General features: G+C 42.9%; 6 protein-coding genes and 1 pseudogene across 7 annotated transcripts; 2 read left to right on the forward strand and 5 right to left on the reverse strand.

Moving 5' to 3' along the window:
• Positions 1-11555: 11555 nt before the first annotated feature.
• On the forward strand, positions 11556-11867 carry LOC310817068 (histone H4; the record flags this gene model as incomplete). The annotated part of the gene is made up of 1 exon (XM_083687487.1): positions 11556-11867. The coding sequence occupies one exon, from the start codon at positions 11556-11558 to the stop codon at positions 11865-11867; it is 312 nt and encodes a 103-aa protein (XP_083543613.1).
• Positions 11868-12486: 619 nt separating this feature from the next.
• Positions 12487-12861, forward strand: LOC310824939 (histone H2B-like; the record flags this gene model as incomplete). The annotated part of the gene is made up of 1 exon (XM_083697299.1): positions 12487-12861. One exon carries the CDS (start codon positions 12487-12489, stop codon positions 12859-12861), a length of 375 nt encoding a protein of 124 aa, XP_083553425.1.
• A 449-nt stretch (positions 12862-13310) lies between these two features.
• LOC310824943 (histone H3.2) lies at positions 13311-13733 on the reverse strand (the record flags this gene model as incomplete). Its single annotated transcript, XM_083697303.1, has 1 exon — positions 13311-13733. The coding sequence occupies exon 1, from the start codon at positions 13719-13721 to the stop codon at positions 13311-13313; it is 411 nt and encodes a 136-aa protein (XP_083553429.1). The 5' UTR covers positions 13722-13733.
• Positions 13734-14364: 631 nt separating this feature from the next.
• On the reverse strand, positions 14365-14749 carry LOC310815730 (histone H2A-like; annotated as a pseudogene). The gene has a single exon. The product of its transcript is annotated as a histone H2A-like (transcript).
• Positions 14750-15638: 889 nt separating this feature from the next.
• LOC310824937 (histone H1-like) lies at positions 15639-16283 on the reverse strand (the record flags this gene model as incomplete). The annotated part of the gene is made up of 1 exon (XM_083697297.1): positions 15639-16283. The coding sequence occupies one exon, from the start codon at positions 16281-16283 to the stop codon at positions 15639-15641; it is 645 nt and encodes a 214-aa protein (XP_083553423.1).
• Positions 16284-18024: 1741 nt separating this feature from the next.
• On the reverse strand, positions 18025-18399 carry LOC310824940 (histone H2B; the record flags this gene model as incomplete). Its single annotated transcript, XM_083697300.1, has 1 exon — positions 18025-18399. The coding sequence occupies one exon, from the start codon at positions 18397-18399 to the stop codon at positions 18025-18027; it is 375 nt and encodes a 124-aa protein (XP_083553426.1).
• Positions 18400-20700: 2301 nt separating this feature from the next.
• LOC310824942 (histone H4) lies at positions 20701-21012 on the reverse strand (the record flags this gene model as incomplete). Its single annotated transcript, XM_083697302.1, has 1 exon — positions 20701-21012. One exon carries the CDS (start codon positions 21010-21012, stop codon positions 20701-20703), a length of 312 nt encoding a protein of 103 aa, XP_083553428.1.
• Positions 21013-22870: the final 1858 nt, after the last annotated feature.

The raw sequence follows: 22870 nt of genomic DNA on the forward strand, positions 1-22870 counted from the left end.
AGTTCTACACAGTTTCCATCAAATAAAATGCCACCTTCTCGGTTCTATACTAGAGCGCTTAGTTCTTCTTCAACACAGAAAGGGGGTGCACCGTTCCTGGAGGTACTGCAATACCAGGTCGATGCGTGGAGTGGACGGAGCAAGCCCCTATTCCATCTCCCTGCTCCAAAAATCAATTTAATATATGGTCCCCGGATAGGGGACGTATCAGATATTAAACTGATAAGAACAGATACTACACTTGATCTTAGCCAAAAGGCCGAGAAGCGATACCTTCAACCGATTCGGGGGAAGGGGGTCATTCTCTGGAACGTCAATTCAGCTCACGGTTTAACCACAATAGGTTCTATACGCATTCCACCAAATAATAAACATAGTGTTTCGAGAACACTGATGATCTAGTGTTAATGTTTAAAACATACCAAATATATGACTTTTGACTGCTCCAAACTGGGAAATTCAAAGCCTTGGAGGCCATTACTGCGACGTCACATGGTCACGTGATAACCCGTCTCCAATCGTAACGAAATAAGCCATTTTTTAATCAAAATCACATTTACCGCAAACTATAATGACCAACCGGTTACATGTAGTAAAACGTAATGTGTTTATTACCTTTTTGGATAATGACGCTTAGCTTTTCGCCTAAGTATGAATGACACAGACACACAAAGCCAACACACACCCAGGAGCCGATAGAAAGAACTATGTCGCCATCTAGCGGTCATATTACACAACGACCTGACATCACTGACCTATCCTGCTTCTCCCCAATGAAGTTCAGCCCAGCAATTTATCGATGAAGTTTGTGCCATTGATAAGCTACAGTTAAACCAACTGGTAGAACAGATACAACCTATTTAATGCGAGTAAGAGGGTACAAGAACCATTCACTAACTGTGCGGCACTTCAGTCTAGGACCTGATGTGCACAAGCTTATCTATTTAGAATATCTAAGCTTTCGATCTTAATTTCATGTCATGTAGTATATATATACGTATCTTCGATACAACAAAAAAAACGTTTTTAACGCAGAAGAGGGCAAGTCATTGTTCCCATGATGCTCAACATGTGGTAACTTTTTGGCTAGCAAATGAAAATGACTGCCCTGGCCTGAGGGGCTGGCTAGTTCGCCACGAAACAATATCAAGTAAACAACAGTTAAAGACCTGTTTCATAACTTGTTCAATTCATCAATATATTGGCGTGGACACTCCATAGCCAAATATAATAATTCTAATAACTTAACCAGTCTAACGATTTACATGGCGTGCGAGGAGAGGTCCGGTCAAACTTTTGGAGGTAAAACATGACAAGCCGCCAAAGACAAGAAGCTTTCAAAAGCATGGGTAACTTTTCAACTGCTGTAACGGTATAACTTGCATATGGAGAGATGGAGGGCTAGTCTTGTATCAGGTGTCAGATTTATCTTTAGATCGAAAATCCAACTGCGTGTTTCGACGAAATTCTTTGAAAGCGGTCTGATAGTCAAAACACATATGCTGTGCACCATCAAGTGCCCAGGGAAACGTAACCGTCCAACATGACTACAAATATGTTTACATCTTCAACATGGGCCTACCTTTTCTTAACTCCAATGTGAAAAGGCACAGAGTTGATTCATGGAATACTTTCAAAATAACAAATACTTACAAAAGGACCTCATTATTGCATGAGCTAGTTTCGAAAACAAAGGCTTAAAGGCGATCAAATAAAATCAACAACATGCCTTTGCTACATCATTGTCATTCTCGAATTACATACAATTCACCCGCAGCGCCAATAAAGGTAAGTCACTTTCACTGTAAAAAAATGTTTTATCTGATGCTGTATGTGTAATCATCTATCTAGAGTAGACATTACATCAACAGAGTAGTACAGTGTGTAGTGAGGTTTAAATTGATTGTCTACTCAACCAATCTTGAACACAGAAGATTCTACAGCAATAGACAAATGTACACTGATTTCATTGAGCTATTCATAAAGTCCCTGCTAGTGTTTGTAGATACTACTGCAATGAAAGTCTACAAAGTCTACATCATAATGTGACAGCTACACATTACATTACAACGGGCACTGCTGGAGAATTCTTTACAATATATGTCCAATAATGTTCCCTCCTAAATACCTCCTAAAAACCTCTTCACCCCCACTACAAGTTTCTCTCTATATGTTCTCTATATGTTTTATTATTAAATGTCCTTCGAGCATTGTGACTGCTGATGGGAGATAGATGATTCACTGACTTTAAGAAATGTATTTGTTGTAAGTCACTTTGGATAAAGGCGTCTGCTAAATGCCATAAATGTAAATGATGTGGGCAGACAGGGCAGGCAGGACAAGTCGGCAGGCAGACTGGGCAGGCAGGACAGGCAGGGTAGGGTAGGGTAGGCAGGTGAACAGGCAGAACAAGTAGACGGACAGGCAGGCAGGCAGGCAGGCAGGCAGGCAGACTGGGCAGGCAGAACAAGTAGACGGACAGGCAGGACGAAGTGGTCCTGGAAAAGACAACAAACAATCTGGCGATGAGTAGATGGGAAGCCGGGGTTTAAATACTGCAGGGTGATGAGCTGATGAACCACAGGTGTGAAGATCGGGCAGGTGGAGATGATGAGGTGAACTGGATGGCTGGAGCCTGGACCACGCCCACACACAAACACAGACACACACACACACACAAACACAGACACACACACACACACACACACACACAAACACAGACAGACAGACAGACAGACACAAACACAAACACACACAGTAGAGAAGGAGAATTTAAAAAATACATATATTGCTGTATATATTGTAATTACGTGCTACTTGCAACTTTTGTTTTTGTTGACAGACAACCAGGGCTTTGTTTATTTGTTATTTACATGATTAAGAAAAATAGGACGTGAAATCTTTCATTGTTGAACAAATTGATAATACATAAATATACAACTTTAGTTTTGGTTCAAAGACATACAACCAAGGTTTAATTGATCAGTTGTGTTTATTTGTTATTTAGATGGATTAGCAGTTGTGTGTGTTTGTGCTTGTTAATAAATCAAATGTGGAGTTGGACAAATGTGTTGTGTTTTGCTTAAATTGTCATGACTGAACATAAATGAGAGGATTTTTATCATTATGATGTGGTCAAAGTTAAAAAAAAAAAAAGATGGATCAGTTTTGCAAATTGAGTATTGAATTTGGGTGTCTGATGAGATTTGGGTATGAGTAAAGCCACTGTAGTCTTCCCAAGGTAAAATAGACACTGTTAAGGTACAGCACATTGTAACATAAAACCAATGGTGACATAAAAAGTGCCTTATGTAATAAAAATGAATTATACATTATCAGCATGTTGTGTTACATGAAACATTTAGATCATTGAGAACATATTTCTTGAGAGTGGTGTCCTGAGGTAGGATTCGATCCCAGTCTGAAAGCACAGCGAGAAAAGGTAAATAAAACGTCCAAAACTCTGTTATGACTACCGGCGTCCTGCCTTTGCATATGAAGCGAATGTGATAACCACTACACTACGGAAACGATACGCCCATTAACTGCTTGTGCTGACGTCTTATTTTGTTAAGACAAGACTCCGTCCCTCACATTTGAGAGCCAGCGGCAATAGATCCCTTCGGGTGTTTACAAACATTATCGGCTGAGTAGAAGACGATGGCCAAATGTCTATAGGCGAGGATAGAGGATGCGAGGAATCAATAATATGATTGAATGAATTTTGAGATGTGTCGGAGTAACAGCAGTATACCCCATTGGTGAAAGGGAAAATATTTGTTTCCGCCCGGTCTCGAACCGGGGACCTTTCGCGTGTTAGGCGAACGTGATAACCACTACACTACGGAAACTGTGAAAGGACATATAACGTAAGACAATCTTCTCTAACGTTAGACAATCTTCTCAGCATAATAATGTTCGGCGAGAAATCACCACGGTAGTTGAATGGAGAGAGAGAAAAAATGTGTTTCCGCCCAGTTTCGAACCGGGGACCTTTCATTGAAATCATTCCATGGGCCTGAAGGCCACAATGTAGATAATAACCCGTGAAAAACCCGCACCGAAGAGAGGGAGGTTTTGAAGGTATAAATGCTGATTGTAACTCAATAAATCTTGGGGCTCTTAGTTGGTTAGAGACAGAGTGGCATGCTTTGGAAACCATTAAAAGTATTCTAATAGAACATATATTGTGTACGTGCATATTTGCAGAGTCTCACCAATTACTAAAGTGGTAAACCCTAGATTTCCACGACACTATCCTTTCTTCCTTTCACCAGTCATGACTGCTTCACTCAGTATAACCCATAACCCATACCTCTGAATTGTTTTGATCTTTCTATACCTTCCCTCTCTCATCTATCCATCCTCTTTCATCTATGTCTGATGCCTTCGGTCTGTAAACATTTATCAAATTTGAAAGTGTCATTGAATTAAAGCGGAGTGAGACAACATGAACATATATATATAATATAGAGAAATATAAATCATTCTGACATGGACTTGACATCCAACCTGCCACTTATCTATGACCTGAAGGGTGTCGTAACAAAAAGACATGATTTATATATTCACAGCTGATAGTCAACTAGAAAAGCCAAAGCTTATTGTGGCTGCAAACGTGAAGCGGGAAAAATACAGTTGGAAACAAACGTTATTATGCATGTGAATGTATTATTTATAATATGATCTTGATGTCTACAAATGCAAGAGGATTACTTTAACGACCCTTGCATGTGTAACAAAGTTAATATTTCCCATTTGTAATATTTCCCTAATCCCCTTATAGAATGACACCAAATCTTCCCTTACCTCACTAACTTTCCTGGTATTACCTGGTGTTGTATACAGTAATGCAGCAGTTTACTTTCCTGGTATTACCTGGTGTTGTATACAGTAATGCAGCAGTTTACTTTCCTGGTATTACCTGGTGTTGTATACAGTAATGCAGCAGTTTACTTTCCTGGTATTACCTGGTGTTGTATACAGTAATGCAGCAGTTTACTTTCCTGGTATTACCTGGTGTTGTATACAGTAATGCAGCAATTTACTTTGAGTAGAGCAAGAGTGGACAGGGAGAATGTGTTGTTGGGGATTTGTAAATGTATAAAATGTATTTTCTACATTGAAATGTGCACTCCTTTTATCCAAACTTCCTTTCTGAGTTGTTTTCTTGCAATATGCAACATGCCAGCTTTTCCTTGTATTTGATTAGCTATGCTGAAAAGAAATGCATTTTGTTATACATTCCATGTTATGGTAAACAAAAGATATTCATTCCGAAATCACATGAACTATTATCCTTGCACTCAGATGGACTCAATTCCACTCGTTGAGTGACTTGTTTAAGACAGTTTTGCAACAAATTTTAAGAGTGTCATAGCAAAGGGTCTGAATATGTGTGTACATGAGGTATTTTTGTCTTTAAATTTTAATACATTTGCAAAAATGTCTAACAATGTGTTTTCTATTCGCCATTATGGGGTATTGTGTGTGGATTGATGGCAAAAAATTAATGAAATCAATATTAAATTGAATCTATGACACAACAAAATGTGGAAAGTACAAGTGAAGGGGTCTGAATGCTTTCCGAAGCCACTGTATCTGCACTGTCCTCTTTAACGTGTATCTAACCAAATTAGACAGCAGCCAAACTCCTGTCACGGATGACACCGGAGTCAGGAAATAGCCTTCTAGCCCCAGGTTTATTGAAGACTCAGAGTCTGTACAAATGACAAAGGTGAAAAGTGAAACTGTAAAAAAAAGAATGCAGAATCCAATCAAAATACAACTTGTATAAAATATATAAAAATATTACCAAGCTAACATAGTAATATGTGTACTCAAATACAAGCTATTTCAACAGTAAATACAAACAACACCATTGAAATGCAATGCTAGCTGCTAAACAACAGGCTACATGAGCTGGGCTGCTTACAGCACACATGAAATTCCATAAACTACATCATCGGTACACAATATACTTTTATATTGCAAAATGTACTTAAGAAATAATAAAATACTCACAGGCAATGCTTACGCAGGGCACAAAAACAAAGCATGGCAGGATAACGCGAACACAAAATAAATATAGCATTGGGCAGAGGAGCGCTAAAAACAATTAATTGCAGTAAATGTTGAGCAGAATAATTAGTGTTTCTGACCGTTGTCGTTGCTAGGTACGCGTTGCTAGGATTGCGTCTTCTCGTGCCGTTTCCCTAGCAACGTGTGTGTAATCCTAGAGGTGGAGGCGAGAACAGAGCCAAAAAAAAAGTGTCTTGTTAAGCCATTACAACAACAACGATCAAATGACCACACAAAACTTTCGTCACTGTCCTGCCCTCCCATAGAGCAGAATAGTATTTAACCTTCCCATCATCCTTTCACTAATCACTACCACTTCACTCAGTATAACCCATGCTGATTAACCTCTTAATTGTTTTGATCTTTCTATACCTCCCCTCTCTCATCCATCCACCCTATCCTTCATCTATCCATTCATCCATCCATCCATCCAATCAACCAATCAACCAACCTAACTCACTTTCTATCAACTGCCCAGAAAACGTAACCAATCCTGATAAAAAGCTTTCTGATACCTATTAAACCTTTTTGTAACTCCAAAAACTGGTTGACCAACCAACTCCACCACTCTCACCCACTCAGCCAACGGACTCTCTGCCCACTCCACTGAACTTCCCCAGTCATCCTATCTATCTATCTATCTATCTATCTATCTATCTATCTATCTATCTATCTATCTATCTATCTATCTATCTATCTATCTATTGATCGATCGATCGATCGATCGATCGATCTATCTATCTATTTATTTAACATTCTATCCAACCATCCAATGAAGAATGATGTGTTTGATACCATTCCATGTTCCATTCCATGCATTAAAATTTGCGCATCCTTTTCACAATATAGAAAATACAAATCTTTAATATGGCAAATGTTTAGCTGTAGGTGTGTAGTGACATATGACCATCACGGTGCCTTGGAATGGTAGTATTTAGGTTTTTCAAATCCAAACTATAGGGAAATACAATGGTAGATGTGAAGTGGGATCATTGGAATGACGTTACCCTAAAACCATTAACATTAACCATTTTCTTTGACTCCATTGTACAATATAACATTTTCTAACATAAAAAGTTGAACCAAATAACAAATACAGTACTCTTGTCTGAGACACAACTCTCAAATTAGAAAATAATGGCAACAGAGAATAAATGAAAATAATTGAATAAATTAACAATTTTAATTCCTTCTGAAACTCAGATTTGTATCTCCGTTTTCAGTGTCCTTAACTGCTTTATTCCCAAACCCGTAGAGACGATAAATCATAGATCGGTTTTGAGTATCAGGTACTATCGCCCAGCATGTGGAAGTTTCAGGGGAGGCTGGTAGAGGTAGAAATCGGAGGATGGGCTCATTGTAATGCATGGAACGGAATAAGGAGTGGTATCAAACACATGTCCTCTGATTTCTAAAGCAGTTAAGGACACTAAAAATGGAGATACAAATCTGAGTTTCTGGAGGAATCAAAATTGTTAATTAATTCAATTATTTCAATTTATTCTGTGTTGCCTGAGAGAATTCCCCAGAGGAGCACAGAGTATGTAGGCAGCATACTGGGACTGGGTGAGGACTCCTCGCCCTGGAAGATGGCATCGAGGAGGTGGCGGGCTGCAGTTGGTAGAAAAGGACAAAAACAACAAAAACTAATAGTTAAATATTAAAAGCAAGTTTATAAAGATGGGTTTTGACGGATCGTTTGAAGGAGAGTTTTGAAACACTTTATTTCTTAACCACTAGGAGGCAAAAGAGGACTTGTTATAAAATAGTCCAAAAAGTCAATGGGCCAATGGCATTGGAATATAGACATGGGACAGGAAATGTTGTGTTATTGTGTAATTTGTTGTGTTTTTCTTGTTGTGTGACTGCAGCAAAACTGACTGCAGTCAGAATGCAGTGAGGGATTCCCCTGGTATTCATGGCCTGATTTACAGCCTGTTCTGTGTGTCACTATGCTTATGTGTGTCTGAGCATTTTAGGAAACTGGGGATCAGCCGAGCAGATGTGCGTGTAGAAGGAAATGCAATAGATAATATTGCATGATAATATTGCTAACCCTAACCCATGCATTGTTGAACATTCCCATTGTTGGTTGTTTAATGCATCTCAAGCATTACCAGTACACTGTTATCACCACATAATCATACGAGGGAAACAATGACACAGGGTCGGAACATCGTTATGGGCAGTTGAAAAAAACAGTTTTTTCAAATACTCTTCCATTTAATAACCTCTAAAGGCTTCAAGAAACCATCATTACCTATAATAAGGCCTTCACAAATCAAATATTTGATATAAATCTTGGCAAAAGTTGTAAGGACCTGTTATAATGCTATTCCTTTAATATCAATTTGTTTATAAATGTTTGATTAAGCATCTATGTAGGCCTTATAACAGTTTTATGGAGGTTTCATTAAGCCTTTCTAAGTTGTAATTAGTGTGGCCATATGATGTTTATTTGCACACCATCAAAGTACCTCACCAAGCTCTTGTCATGAATAACAAGATCAAAATATTTATTTCATTTTATTTAATTATTCATATTCGTATTTGAATATATTCAGCAATGTTACACTTACCCACACTTACCAGTGGCTTCAAGTTGCACTGACTTAAGGCTTCAGCACTTTGTCAGCATGTGTTTAATCATCAGCCATTAAACAGCCATTAAAGTATGTCCACCATGCAACACACATAGCGGCGTCTTCAGACTTTATGAGCCAGCTATAAATAGAATCCACCGTGGTGGGAAGGGATGCCTGGGGAGAGACGTGTGTGTGTATGCGTGTGTGTGTGTGTGTGTGTGTGTGTGTGCGTGTGTGTGTGTGTGTGTGTGTGTGTCTGTGCATGCATGTGCCCGTGTGAGAAGGGATGCCTGGGGAGAAGGCCAAACAGACAGTTGCAGTCAAAAAAACATGACACTGACTGTTAGAAGTTTGTTAATAGTTCACCTTTACTTTGCATGTTTTCTGAGAACCACGGTACTTGGACACACCTAGACACGATGGAGACATCCTGGAGACCCACAGAGGAAGGAACATGGAATCAGATGTGGAATTGACACACTTGTCACACAGCTGTATTGAGCAATATTATCATAGTTATCGTTAGTGTTTGGTGTCAATAGTGAAGGGTGATCATCAAAGGTTCTGAGAGAAGATGTATTTAAACTGCAGAAAGGGAAGTTAGTTGCTAAGTCATAGTAAGGCTATGAGGCTGTGTATCACACACAATCATAGTTAATACTAGACAGCTCACAGAGAAGCCAAGGCAGTGCTATGCAGTAGAATTTTATAAATAAATAAATTGTATTTATATGATCTCTAAATAAAATGGAATCTTATTATCACAAGTAGGGGTTCTAGGCCTCAAGATGTGGTCCTGGTGGTGGGCTGGATTACCAGACGATGAACTTTGACTGACATAAATAGTATTGAATAACTAGTGTGTCTCTGTCTTGTGTCAATGTTAATTAAATACATAAGGCAGTGCGTTGAGCACTATTTATACCATTCATTGGTACAACATACTTGTATCATGGGTACCAGCAGGGACATAGGAAATATATTTCATGAGGGGGTGCGGCAAGAATAAGATATGCTTCATCCTAATCTCTATGAGGGTCATATAGCACTCCCAAATGCTCCATTCTGTGCTGTGATGGCTAGATGTATTTCTGACACCTCAGTTTCTGAACATGGTCATATTCAGCCCTCCATATACTCAGCTAAAGATATATACTGTACTGTGCTGCAGAGTGAGAAAGATCAGGTGTAGGGCAGCACATCATTTTGACCATATTAGTCAGCTTATTAGGACCATATTAGTCAGCCCTTACATTACATTACAATACGTTACATTTACATTTTTGGCATTTTGCAGACGCCTTCATACAAAGTGACTTACAACAAATACATTTGTCTAAGTAAGTGAATCATCTATCCATCAGTCGTCATAGGAAAAAGTAATTTATGCTAGGAACAGGGGTCATTAGCAGTCACAATGCTAGATTTATTTACAGTAGAGAAACTAGGTGGAAGAGGGGAGTGATCGGGCAGGGGTTTGGAGGCTGACCATTGCTTGCAAGTACGGAGGGACTGTTCCCTTTGCCGCCTGGTAGGCGAGCACCAGGGTCTTGAATCTGATGCAAGCTGCTACCGGGAGCCAGTTAAGGGTGCGGAGGAGGGGGATGACATGGGAGATTTTGGGGAAATTGAACACCAGACGGGCGGCAGCATTCTGGATGAGCTGCAGATGTTTGATGGCGGAGGGGGGGAGCCCAGCCAAGAGTGTGTTGCAGTAGTCAAGGCGAGAGATCACAAGTGTCTGGACCAAGAGTTGTGCTGCTTCTCTGGAAACGGAATGGACGTATCCTTCTTATGTTGAAGAGACATCTCTGTTATGTGGCCCTGTTATGTGGCTTGGAAAATAATATCTGAATGAGCCTCTCCAATGGGGCCAGAGGTCTGTTTGTGGAGCCCTGCCATGTGCCATTTCATATCCCAAATTAGATTGTTTACTGTGGGGCCATTTTAATCGTTTCATCATATTACAAAAAATTATGACGTGAGCCAACAGATGAGGGCTCCAACAAACTCTGGCCGTGGCTTTTAAAGCACCCTTAAACATAACTATGCGATCCCTACGACGACTGCAGAAATACCTAAAATATACTCCATGACAGTTTAATCTGTTAACGTCATGACAGTTTAATCTGTTAACGCCATGACAGTTTAATCTGTTAACGCCATGACAGTTTAATCTGTTAACGCCATGACAGCTGGCAGTGAACAACATATCATAGCAGTTCAGACAGGCCTGGCCCTGTCATCTTGGGGGCAATAAATAGTTGTACACATAAATACACACATAAATACATACATAAATAAATTAATAAATGAATGAGTGAGGAAATACGAAAATGTCTAAGGAAATAAAGAAATAAAACATTGTATTATTCAAAGTGGCGACCTTTTGCTTTGATGACAGCTTTGCATACTCTTGGCAAGGTGTGTCCAAACTTTTAACTGGTACTTTAAATTATTTCTTCATTCATTCACACCACCTATTTTTTTTATTTATTGATTGATTGATTTATTCCTCCAATCTGATAATGAGGAGAATGTGTATTATCCAGGCAAATTAATAAAACTAGCAGGAGTATATGGTTAATAAAATGGTTGTGTTAATTTATGTATTTCAAATTACATTTTAGGCTACGCGGCTTAGGTGGAAATTGGAAAGCTTCACTGAGGGCTTAAAATGGTCCATCACACCGGCACAGTGATCAAGACCCGGCACCTGACCACGCCAGTGGCTCATGTTACTCAGACAAAGTGAAACTTGTGCCATCTACCTGTAGAGGCTGCGCGCTCTTCCTATAGAGGCTGGACTCAATCACGTCCTCACAGCGGAGATAAATTCGCCCCATAGTCCCCACCATAATCACACTTTTACTCGTACTAAGCTTGAATATGAGCGGCAGAGGAAAAGGAGGTAAAGGACTCGGCAAAGGGGGCGCCAAGCGTCATCGCAAAGTTCTCCGCGATAATATCCAGGGAATCACCAAGCCCGCTATCCGCCGCCTGGCTCGCCGTGGTGGTGTCAAGCGTATCTCTGGTCTGATCTATGAAGAGACCCGCGGTGTCTTGAAGGTGTTCCTGGAGAACGTGATCCGTGACGCCGTCACCTACACCGAGCATGCCAAGAGAAAGACCGTTACCGCCATGGACGTTGTCTATGCTCTGAAGCGCCAGGGACGCACCCTGTACGGTTTCGGCGGTTAGACTCATCAGAATCTTAACCACCCGTTTTAAACTCAACGGCTCTTTTAAGAGCCACCCATCTCCACACTCAAGGGAGTTGATTCCACCTGTAACAGTAGTCCAGCCTGTACATTCAACCGGTTGACTGGCACGTAATGTAAATGTAAATATTAAAACAAAGTAATATTTTTTATGTGAGAGGTCAATTGTGTGTATGTAAACTGCGTATGATGATTATGTAAATATAAACAAAACTTCAATAAATAAATTTAAAAAAGTAATGACAATCCCACATGTGGACTGTAGAATGAAAATTAATATCCCCAACAATTAGAGTATGAGGGACTTGGTGTTCTTCATTATTGTTTTATCATTCTCAATCTTCCTCTTCTTGACGTATTCATTCATGGTGTCATTGTGTACGGGTGACATATATCGCCATATGAAACAAGGCGACAGCCGAGTGAAAAAGCAGCGCAAGGGGGGCGGGTGGGGGAGTCTGGTCTGTTCGTTAAGCGCCAGAACCAGGCATGGGCTTTGGAATTTGCCGCCAAATTTGCATATCTCCCCCTTTATATAGCGGGTTGGTGTCATTGTCCCTTCATTCGTTTTTGAGAATCAACGATCCTTCATCGTCGTCATGCCCGAGCCAGCGAAGCCAGCGCCCAAGAAGGGTTCCAAGAAAGCCGTCACCAAAACCGCCGGCAAAGGCGGCAAGAAACGCAGGAAGTCCAGAAAGGAGAGCTACGCCATCTACGTGTATAAGGTTTTGAAGCAGGTCCACCCCGACACCGGTATCTCTTCCAAGGCCATGGGGATCATGAATTCTTTCGTCAACGACATCTTCGAGCGCATCGCCGGCGAGTCCTCTCGCTTGGCCCACTACAACAAACGTTCTACCATCACCTCCAGGGAAATCCAGACCGCTGTGCGTCTGCTGCTCCCCGGTGAACTGGCCAAGCACGCCGTGTCCGAGGGCACCAAGGCCGTGACCAAGTACACCAGCTCCAAGTAAGCAGCGTTTTTCGCCTGCTAACCCCGAAGGCTCTTTTAAGAGCCACCCACCCTATCGATAAAAGCAATTCCATAGCGAGTTAAATCCGCCGCTATATAGTATGTTATATCTATATCACAGTTCCGTCTACAATAAAGTCAACGTTATATAGTATCTGTGTTTAATGACTCGAGTCGTGTCATGAGCTTTCATCGCATCCTCTGAATATAATACCTTGTGTAACTCGATGCATAATGACTTGAACCAGTACATCCATGATTTCAAATTAATACTTATTTTCCTTATCGATTTTCACTTCTTGGCACTACAATGAATTTACCCACGTCAAGGCCTTTTGCTGTTGTGGGTGGTAAATGAAAACACGCCTTTGAGAGAAATGTTGAGATGGCTCTGAAAAGAGCCTTTGGAGATTAATGTTTTACATCATGGTCTGATGGGGACGGGTCATCTTAGGCGCGCTCTCCACGGATGCGACGGGCCAGCTGGATGTCTTTGGGCATGATGGTCACTCTCTTGGCGTGGATGGCGCACAAGTTGGTGTCCTCGAACAGACCGACCAGGTAGGCCTCGCTAGCCTCCTGTAGGGCCATCACAGCCGAGCTCTGGAAGCGCAGATCGGTCTTGAAATCCTGGGCGATTTCTCTCACCAGGCGCTGGAAGGGCAGCTTGCGGATCAGTAGCTCGGTGGATTTCTGGTAACGACGGATCTCCCTCAGAGCCACGGTGCCGGGCCTGTAACGGTGAGGCTTCTTCACGCCGCCGGTCGCCGGGGCGCTTTTACGGGCAGCCTTGGTCGCGAGCTGCTTCCTGGGGGCTTTGCCACCGGTGGATTTGCGAGCGGTTTGCTTGGTTCTGGCCATGGCGGTATTTTTCTTCTTTTACAGTCGAAGTACAAAGATGATCTCGGAAAAGACAGTGTTAAGTTTATAAAGCCGGCACCGTCGTGCCCCGATTGGGCGGCGACTATCGACGAGTTTATTGGCCCGTTGTCACCTCCTTCTCCGGCTGCCATTGGACACGAGCTCCGTCTACCCCCTGGCCGCCAAAAATTCAAACCCTAAGCCGCTCCCTCCCTCGCTTCCTTTGTTTGACCCCCTCCCCACAGCCAAAGAGATGGATCTTTTTGGATTAATTTAGCTGACAATGAAAAAAAATGTCATTGACAAAGCTATAGATTATCATTTGCTGTCCCCGCTCTGCTCATAAATTATGGCACTACATACAGAAGCGTTCTAAAACCATATGACGATGGAGGACTGAACGTTATTTTGAATGGTATGCTGAAACAGTAGCACACGAGCAGAATGTTGACAGGTGTCTACGCTTTCTGCCTCATGGGGCCGCATGATATAACCGTGAAATGAAGGTGAGAGTTGGCATGAGAGCCTAAACTCCTCATAGCGCACAAACACTGAGTGATGGAGGAACGCATTGTACTTTTGTAGATACAAGTGGTTGGCTCTTAAAAGAGCCTTTTGAGGTGAGTTGGGGGCGATGTCACATTTACTTGGCTTTGACGGCCTTCTGTCTTCTTAGGGAGCAGCACTGCCTGGATGTTGGGCAGCACACCACCCTGAGCGATGGTCACACCGCCCAACAGTTTGTTCAGCTCCTCATCGTTACGGACGGCCAGCTGCAAGTGACGAGGGATGATACGAGTCTTCTTGTTGTCGCGGGCGGCGTTTCCTGCCAACTCCAGGATCTCAGCGGTCAGGTACTCGAGCACAGCGGCCAGATACACCGGTGCGCCAGCGCCCACACGCTGTGCATAGTTGCCTTTACGCAGGAGCCTGTGCACGCGTCCTACCGGGAACTGGAGTCCAGCGCGTGAAGAACGGGTCTTTGCTTTCGCTCTGGCCTTGCCTCCGGTTTTTCCTCTACCTGACATGTTTAGGCTTCAGAAAGGTTTCGTGTAAGGTGAAGAAAATAATTTGATATAATGATTAATTGCGTGGAGTGTTGTTCTTATAGCTCGCCCTGACCGGCGTTCATTGGTCACCGGGCCGATGATGCCTCATCCAATCGGCGAGCCTTCCTGCCGCCCAGCAATGAGCCATTGTTTCACTTCCATCTTTGTGAGTCTCCCTCGCGCGCCAAAAATCAAAGTTAATAATAAACATAATTATACTAAATAATAAACTTGTGAAGTGCATGAGTCTATCCCAGCTCTACCGTAGTCAATTTACTGCGCTTCTCCTGACTGGTCTTAGAGAGAAAAGTTTACTATTGTCGCACGCGCATTTCTATCCAAATGGAACATAATGGTGTATCGAAAAGAGGAACTACATCTGTATATGTTGATATTAAAAGCATACACATACCCCCACTCTCCTTCCCCCTCTCTCTCTCGCAGACAGACCGAGTGAGACATTATATAGCGTGCCTAAACGTGTGTCTAGCATTGACTGCCAATTTTCCCTGGTCGAGCATTGATTACTTTTACATATGATGACTGACGGATAGATGATTCACTTACTTTAACAAATGTATTTGTTGTAAGTCGCTTTGGATAAAGGCGTCTGCTAAATGCCATAAATGTATAAATGTGTGTAAACTAGGCCTAGTTGTTAAATCATTCATTGCTTCCAATTCAATCTTGAGTATGCGTGCGAAGGTCAGTGGTTGAGACTGGTGTAAATTGCACTTTCTCAAAATAAACTTGATTTGATAAAGTTTCTTCCTGTCGACATGGATGAAATGCGCTGTTTTAGGGAAAGGTGGATGGCTCTTAAAAGAGCCTTTTTGTGGTAAAGTGTCGAAATTAACACTTTGAATGTTTACTTCTTCTTTGGGGCTGCCTTCTTTGCCTTGGGCTTGGCTGCCTTGGGCTTCACTACCTTAGCAGCCTTCTTAGGGCTCTTGGCGGGAGCCTTCTTGGGGCTCTTGGCGGGAGCCTTCTTGGGGCTCTTGGCGGGAGCCTTCTTGGGGCTCTTGGCCGGAGCCTTTTTGGGGCTCTTGGCCGGAGCCTTCTTAACGACTGCCGCGGGCTTCTTTGCCTTTTTCGGAGACTTCTTGGCAGCAGGCTTCTTCGCTACTGCCTTCTTGACCACGGCGGGTTTCGTCGTGGCCGCCTTCTTGGGTTTCGGGGCGGTGGCTTTCTTCGGCTCGACAGCGTTTTTGTTAAGCTTGAATGAGCCGGAGGCACCGGTGCCTTTGGTCTGGAGCAGAGTGCCCTTGGTGACGAGGCTCTTGACGGCGATCTTGACCCGGGAGTTGTTCTTCTCCACGTCGTAGCCACCGGCCGCCAGTGTCTTCTTGAGCGCAGTCAGGGACACGCCGCTCCTCTCCTTGGATACGGACACAGCCTTGACTATGAGCTCGCCGACGCTAGGGCCGGCTTTCTTGGGCTTGGCTGCTGCCTTCTTCTTGGGTGCCTTGGCCGGCGCGGCGGCGGCGGCGGGGGCTGGTGCGACTTCTGCCATGTCTGTGTAGAAAGTCTAGTTTGTTCCGGTATACGCACTCGTAGGGCTACAAATGAGTCTGCGAACCTGCTCTGTGATAATGAAGCTCAACTCGGAGTAGGGGGCTGTCCTTAAACGCGACATGAGAACCATGCAGACTCAACCATCCCAGCTCGGCAGTCTTAGCTGCCGAAATGCTCTAGCGCCTGTGTTTTCTCCTCGCGAATAAAGGGCCAAAAGTCACCGGTGGAGCCGAAATGAGGTCCAAATGCAAACGGGTCAGAGAGCAGACTTATCTCCGTTCAGATTAAAGTCATGTGGGACGCGAAGGTATAGTGTATTTTGTTGTGGCTCGCTCAAAACCCCACCGTTCGACCGTCGGAGGGAGCTGTGCGCACAGCTTTTCTTGTCCTATTTGTCTCCTTAAGTGGCTAAAAGTGCATACGATTGCGACCAGCACTCGTTTTCCAGGTAGCCAGGTTGTCTGGTGAGGGATTACAAAGGTACAGGGTCCACCAAGGTGGTGGGGACTGTGTTAAATATGAGCTATTTTGGGTGGCGTAAAACACAGTCGTCTGGACGGGGCTGGGAGCGTGTCCTAGGTGGTGTTTCGGGATGATGATGATGATGATGGAGTCGGTCTCGCTGCTCGTTCTGTCTGTCGGTCTTCGTGGACCGGGGTGATGGCGCTTCTTAGCTTGGCCTTGTTGATATACACTCGAGCAGCACACCTGCATTATGTTAAGGTTCTTGATAAGGAGTGAGTGGCAGAAAAACAGGCAGCAAGTTGTTTAACTACTTTGACGTTGACTGCATGTCAGTAATCTAAAGTGGTTTGCCCTCATCTTATTAATGCCGAATATGAAATGTCTGACGATGAAGCCGACAACAATATCAACAGCCTACGGATAACTATTATTACTAGAATAGACTGTAAGTAGCCTTACAGTTGCATCATTCTCTCGCTAATAAACACTATTTATGTAGCACTCTTCCAAAGCAGGTTACAACACGCTTCACATAAAAATAGATGAAATGAAATAGGGATCAGACTAAAACAGGTTAAAAGTTTTAAGGCAAAAATGCAAGAGTTCATAAAGAAATGGGTCAAGTTAGAAACATAGGCCGAACAAAGCAATCAAACTGGACCACTCCGAGTCACTGCACACCTGTCACACAGATTTGGCCAGCCTAATGTCATCGGATTTGAGACCGTTAACTTTAAATCCAGAAGCTGGCCATGTGTACAGTGTAGTTCAGCCTATCGTGTTCATTTTATTCAGAGGAAGCTGTTCCTTGCAGAGACAAACACACGTCACTAGTGACGACACTACCCCTGCAGTTGAGTGAGACAAAGGCAGAAGGGCGGAATGAAGCGCGTTCAGTACGCGCTCATGATACAACGTACCGACTGGAGTCATAGAAGATAGTAACATCACGGCATTAACAGCAATACTATACTATATAGCGGTGAGTTTAACTCGCTAGTCATGTATGGGTTGTCCTCTGAAAATGTCTGAAGTGACAGTTGTACTGGTTGAAAGTCAGAGAACGCAGTAAAAGCTCATGACACGACTGGAGTCATTAAACACCGATATTATATAACGTTGACTTTATTGTAGACGGAACTCAACTCGCTACTGTAATATATAAACATAGTATACTATATAGCGACGAATTTAACTCGCTATGGAATTGCTTTTATCGATAGGGTGGGTGGCTCTTAAAAGAGCCTTTGGGGTTAGCAGGCGAAAAACGCTGTTTACTTGGAGCTAGTGTACTTGGTCACGGCCTTTGTGCCCTCAGACACGGCGTGCTTTGCCAGTTCACCGGGGAGCAGCAGACGCACAGCGGTCTGGATCTCCCTGGAGGTGATGGTAGAACGTTTGTTGTAGTGGGCCAGGCGAGAGGACTCGCCGGCGATGCGCTCGAAGATGTCGTTGACGAAGGAGTTCATGATGCCCATGGCCTTGGAAGAGATGCCAGTGTCGGGGTGGACCTGCTTCAGGACCTTGTAGACGTAGATGGCGTAGCTCTCCTTCCTGGACTTTCTGCGCTTCTTTCCGCCTTTGCCGGCGGTCTTGGTGACGGCTTTCTTGGAGCCCTTCTTGGGCGCTGACTTTGCGGGCTCAGGCATGATGACGTCTTGTTGTATCTCAGAAACGAACGACTGGGTGGTGAAGCCCACCCGCTATATAGAGGGGGAAATATGCAAATTCAGCGGCTACGGACACATGCTTCTTAAGCCCGCGCCTGGGTCTGGCGCTAAACGAACAGACTCGTCTCCCCCCATTCTTGCGCTGCTTTTTCACTCGGCTGTCAGGTTGCCTTGTTTCATATGACGATATACACTCACCGAACACTTTATTAGGAACACTATACTAATACTGGGTAGGGCCTCCTATTTTTTTCTTTGCTTTCAAAAGAGCCTAAATTTATCGTGGCATTGATTCCACAAGATGTTGGAAACATTCCTTTGAGATTCTGGTCCATGATGACATGATTGCATCACGCAATTCCTGCAGATTTTTCAGGTGCACTTTCAAGCTGTGAATCTCCCGTTCTAACACATCAACGGTGCCACTGAAGAACACTGAACTCATAGTCATGTTCATGAAACCAGTTTGAGACGACTTTTATCCTCAGCAACTTCTACAGCTGCATTGTTGAGAGCATCCTAACTAGCTGTATCACTGTGTGGTACGGCAGCATTACTGCTATGGACCGCAGACGCCTGCAGAGAGTGGTGAAGACCGCTGAGAAAATCACCAGGACTCCACTGCCCTCTCTGCAGAGCATCTACCACGCAGAGTCCACAGGAGAGCCGCCTCCATCCTCAAGGACCCCACCCATCCCCAGCACAGACTGTTCACACTTCTACCCTTAGGCCGGAGGTACAGAAGTGTTAAATGCAGGACCACCAGACTGAAGAACTCCTTCTTTCCCACTGCCTAGGCTCCTAAACCAGTCAACCAACCAACTCTCTACCCACTCTACCCAGGCTCCTAAACAACCCATAGGAGATTAATATAACTTTACTACCTCAAATAACTGAATTTTCCAGTTTGCACATGCATAATTGCACTGCTACATTTGCACTGTTTTATTATTATTATTGCTGCTATTTTATTTTATGCCTTAAATTTTGCTGTCTTGTACATTTTGTTTAGTATATATTGTACATTCTTTAGTATTGTATATTTTACATTGGTTGGCATTCTGCGGACAGCAAAGCAAGAATTTCGTTGTACAGGGAAACATGTTTTCTACTGTGCATATGATAATAAACACTTTGAATCTTGAATCTTTTGCTTTGTGACATGGTGCAGTGTCATGCTGGAAGTAACCATTAGAAGATGGGACATGAAGGGATGCACATAGTCAGCAACAATACTCAAATAGACTGTGGCATTCAAGCGATGATTAATTTGTATTAACGGACCCAAAGTGTGCCAAGAAAACATTCCCCACACCATTACACCACCTCCACCATGAGAAGGTGTACAGGTGTTCCTAATAAAGTGTTCGGTGAGTGTATGTCACCCGTACGAAATGAAACCATGAATGAATACGTCAAGCAGAGGAAGATTGAGAATGCTAATACTTATCGTATACAAAGAGGAAGGATACAAATAGAACGGGGGAACGGGGATTGTCATTTTATTTCTAGAGTCCACATGTGCGATTGTCATTTCTTTTTTTCATATATTTATTTAAGTTTTGCTCACATTTACATAATTATACGCAGTTTACATACACACAATTAACCTCTCACATCGAAAATATGCTACTTTATAAATACTAACATTACAGATGTAATAGTGTCCATGGAAGTTTTTATTTGTTGTTTAACTTTTTTCTTTAGTTCCATTGTTACAGAGTCCGAATTGTGGGTGATTGTCATTTCCAGCCGTAGCCATACAGAGGGCCTACATTTGCTTGTCAACCATAAATGAATACGTCAAGAAGAGGAAGACTGACAATGGTAAAACAATAAAAAAAAATAGAATACCAAGTCCCTCATACTGCTATAAGGCCTGCGCGTCCGCAAGATCGACCACAAACGGTCCTTTTGGGACAGTACTTTGCAAGAACATGCATTATTACAGTGACGGTCGGAAAAGCCCACCCGTTAGTCCTAAACTATCTGGATATATGCGCAATAGGAAAAACAGAGATTAGACCACCATGTGCCACACTATGCTGTGTGCGTAAAAATCGAGGTAACGGTGATTATAATTCTTTCTACAGTCCACATGTCTTTTCTAGCCGTCGGAACACCCAGGGCCTACATTTGCTTGTGCCAATTACACCGGTTAAATGTACAGGCTGGACTACTGTTAGAGATGGAATCAACTCCCTTGAGTGTGGAGATGGGTGGCTCTTAAAAGAGCCGTTGAATTTAAAACGGGTGGTTGAAATCGTGGTTCCGATGAGTCTAACCACCGAAGCCGTACAGGGTGCGTCCCTGGCGCTTCAGAGCGTAGACAACATCCATGGCCGTAACGGTCTTCCTCTTGGCATGCTCGGTGTAGGTGACGGCGTCACGGATCACATTCTCCAAGAACACCTTCAACACACCGCGGGTCTCTTCATAGATCAGACCAGAGATACGCTTGACACCACCACGACGAGCCAGGCGGCGGATAGCGGGCTTGGTGATTCCCTGGATGTTATCGCGAAGAACTTTGCGATGACGCTTGGCGCCCCCTTTGCCGAGTCCTTTACCTCCTTTTCCTCTGCCACTCATTTTCAAGCTTAGTACGAGTAAATGTATGACTTCAGTTGGGACTATGGGGCGAATTTATCTCCGCTGTGAGGACGTGATTGAGACCAATCTTTACAGAAAGAGCGCGCTGCCGCCTGCTTCTTTTTGTTGTGCTGGGGGTTGTCGTAGAGGGAGGGATCTTCTGCGAAGGACAACCCAGTCGGGTACTTACTGCATACTGCAATTCGAGGCGTTTCCTGACATGGGCGTTCCGTAATAACAGAAAACGCCCATGGATGCCTTCGTTGATCCGCTGTCGAAATAGCGAGATAGATAGATAGATAGATAGATAGATAGATAGATAGATAGATAGATAGATAGATAGATAGATAGATAGATAGATAGATAGATAGGATGAGTCTGGGGTAGTTAAGTGGAGTTGGTAGAGAGTTGGTTGGTTGACTGGTTGAGAGTGGTAGAGTTGGTTGGTTAAGTGGTTGAGAGTGGTTTTAGTGGGCTGGTAGCTAAGGGAGTGCATTGTTGTATAATCATTCTAAGAATGTGTTCTGCAGGTCTGCTGTTGTTTTTATTCATGACTTCCTATGTGAGAATGTTGTTTATTGACTACAGTTCAGCCTTCCTAACTTTAACCCTAACCCCCTAACCCTGGCACAATAAAGGCAAGTTAGATAGACGAGGGAAATATAGATAAGAGAAGGATATATAGAGAGAGAGATGAGAGGTATTATGGTAGCGGATGAAGTGATAAATGGTTTCAGTGGGGTAGAACTTGTAGCCAAGATCATTCTAAGAATGTATCCTGCAGGTCTCCTGTTGTTTTTAATTCAAGACTTCCTATGTGAGAATGTTGTTTATTTACTACAGTTCAGCCTTCCTAACACCCTAACCCTGACCCTAACCCTAACCCTGACACAATAAAGGCTAACCCTGACTCTAACCCTAACCCTAACGCTGACACAAAGGCATTAATTGACCTCTTTGTTACTCAATTATAATGTTATTAAAACATCTATCACTCATTCCCTGATATGAATACATTACTACACAACCTATTATGCAACTTCTACAACATAGACCTTTTCTTTTATATGTGCTACTAGTCAATGGGATTAATCAGTGTATCAGGTAGTATATGTACATCCATAATAGGCCCTGTAAATTTGCTGTGGTGTGAGAAAGCCTGTATAATAAATCCACAAAGTCACAAAGGAAATGTACGTACAGTGTTTTAATCAATGCTCAGAATTCCACCATGAAAATCATATTTTATGTTTTCACAACCTGAGCACCACAGAGTGTGTGGTCTTGTTTATTCAGCCTCTTTGGCCTGTGAAAAGAGAAAAAGAAAATAAGGGATAAACATGAATGAACGTCTTACATATGAACACTTCAAAGAACACGATAGACTGTTTAGGGCAAGCAATTATTTGGTTCTGGTCTCAGCTTTGAGTTTAAGTTTGAGTGTCAGTTTGTTTTGTATTAATCTGTCATTAACATGAGCACCCTAATGCATTTTGCAATGCCAAAAAGAAGATTTGGGAATGTAAAAGTCAATATTGACCTCTATGTGTACAGTGAACCTGAAATGGTGTTGTTGATGAGGTCATATTTGGACATGAGTCAGGTATAGGTTTGATAGCAGCTTTGTACCTTTCCAGAATCACGGCTCTTAGCCCTGAGCTTGTTGACTTGGGACTCAGCGATGTCAGCACGCTCCTCAGCCTCCTCCATCTCATGCTGAACCTTACGCAACTTAGACATGTGGGAGTTGGCTTGTTCCTCCTGGGAGAGGAAAAGAGAGGTAGAGAATGTGAGAGGGATTCAATAACATTCAGCCTACAATGTTTGAAATGTTGTTAAACATTAACCAAATTAAAAG

This window comes from Argentina silus, assembly GCF_951799395.1.
Source record: "Argentina silus genome assembly, chromosome: 2".
NCBI lineage: Eukaryota > Metazoa > Chordata > Actinopteri > Argentiniformes > Argentinidae > Argentina > Argentina silus.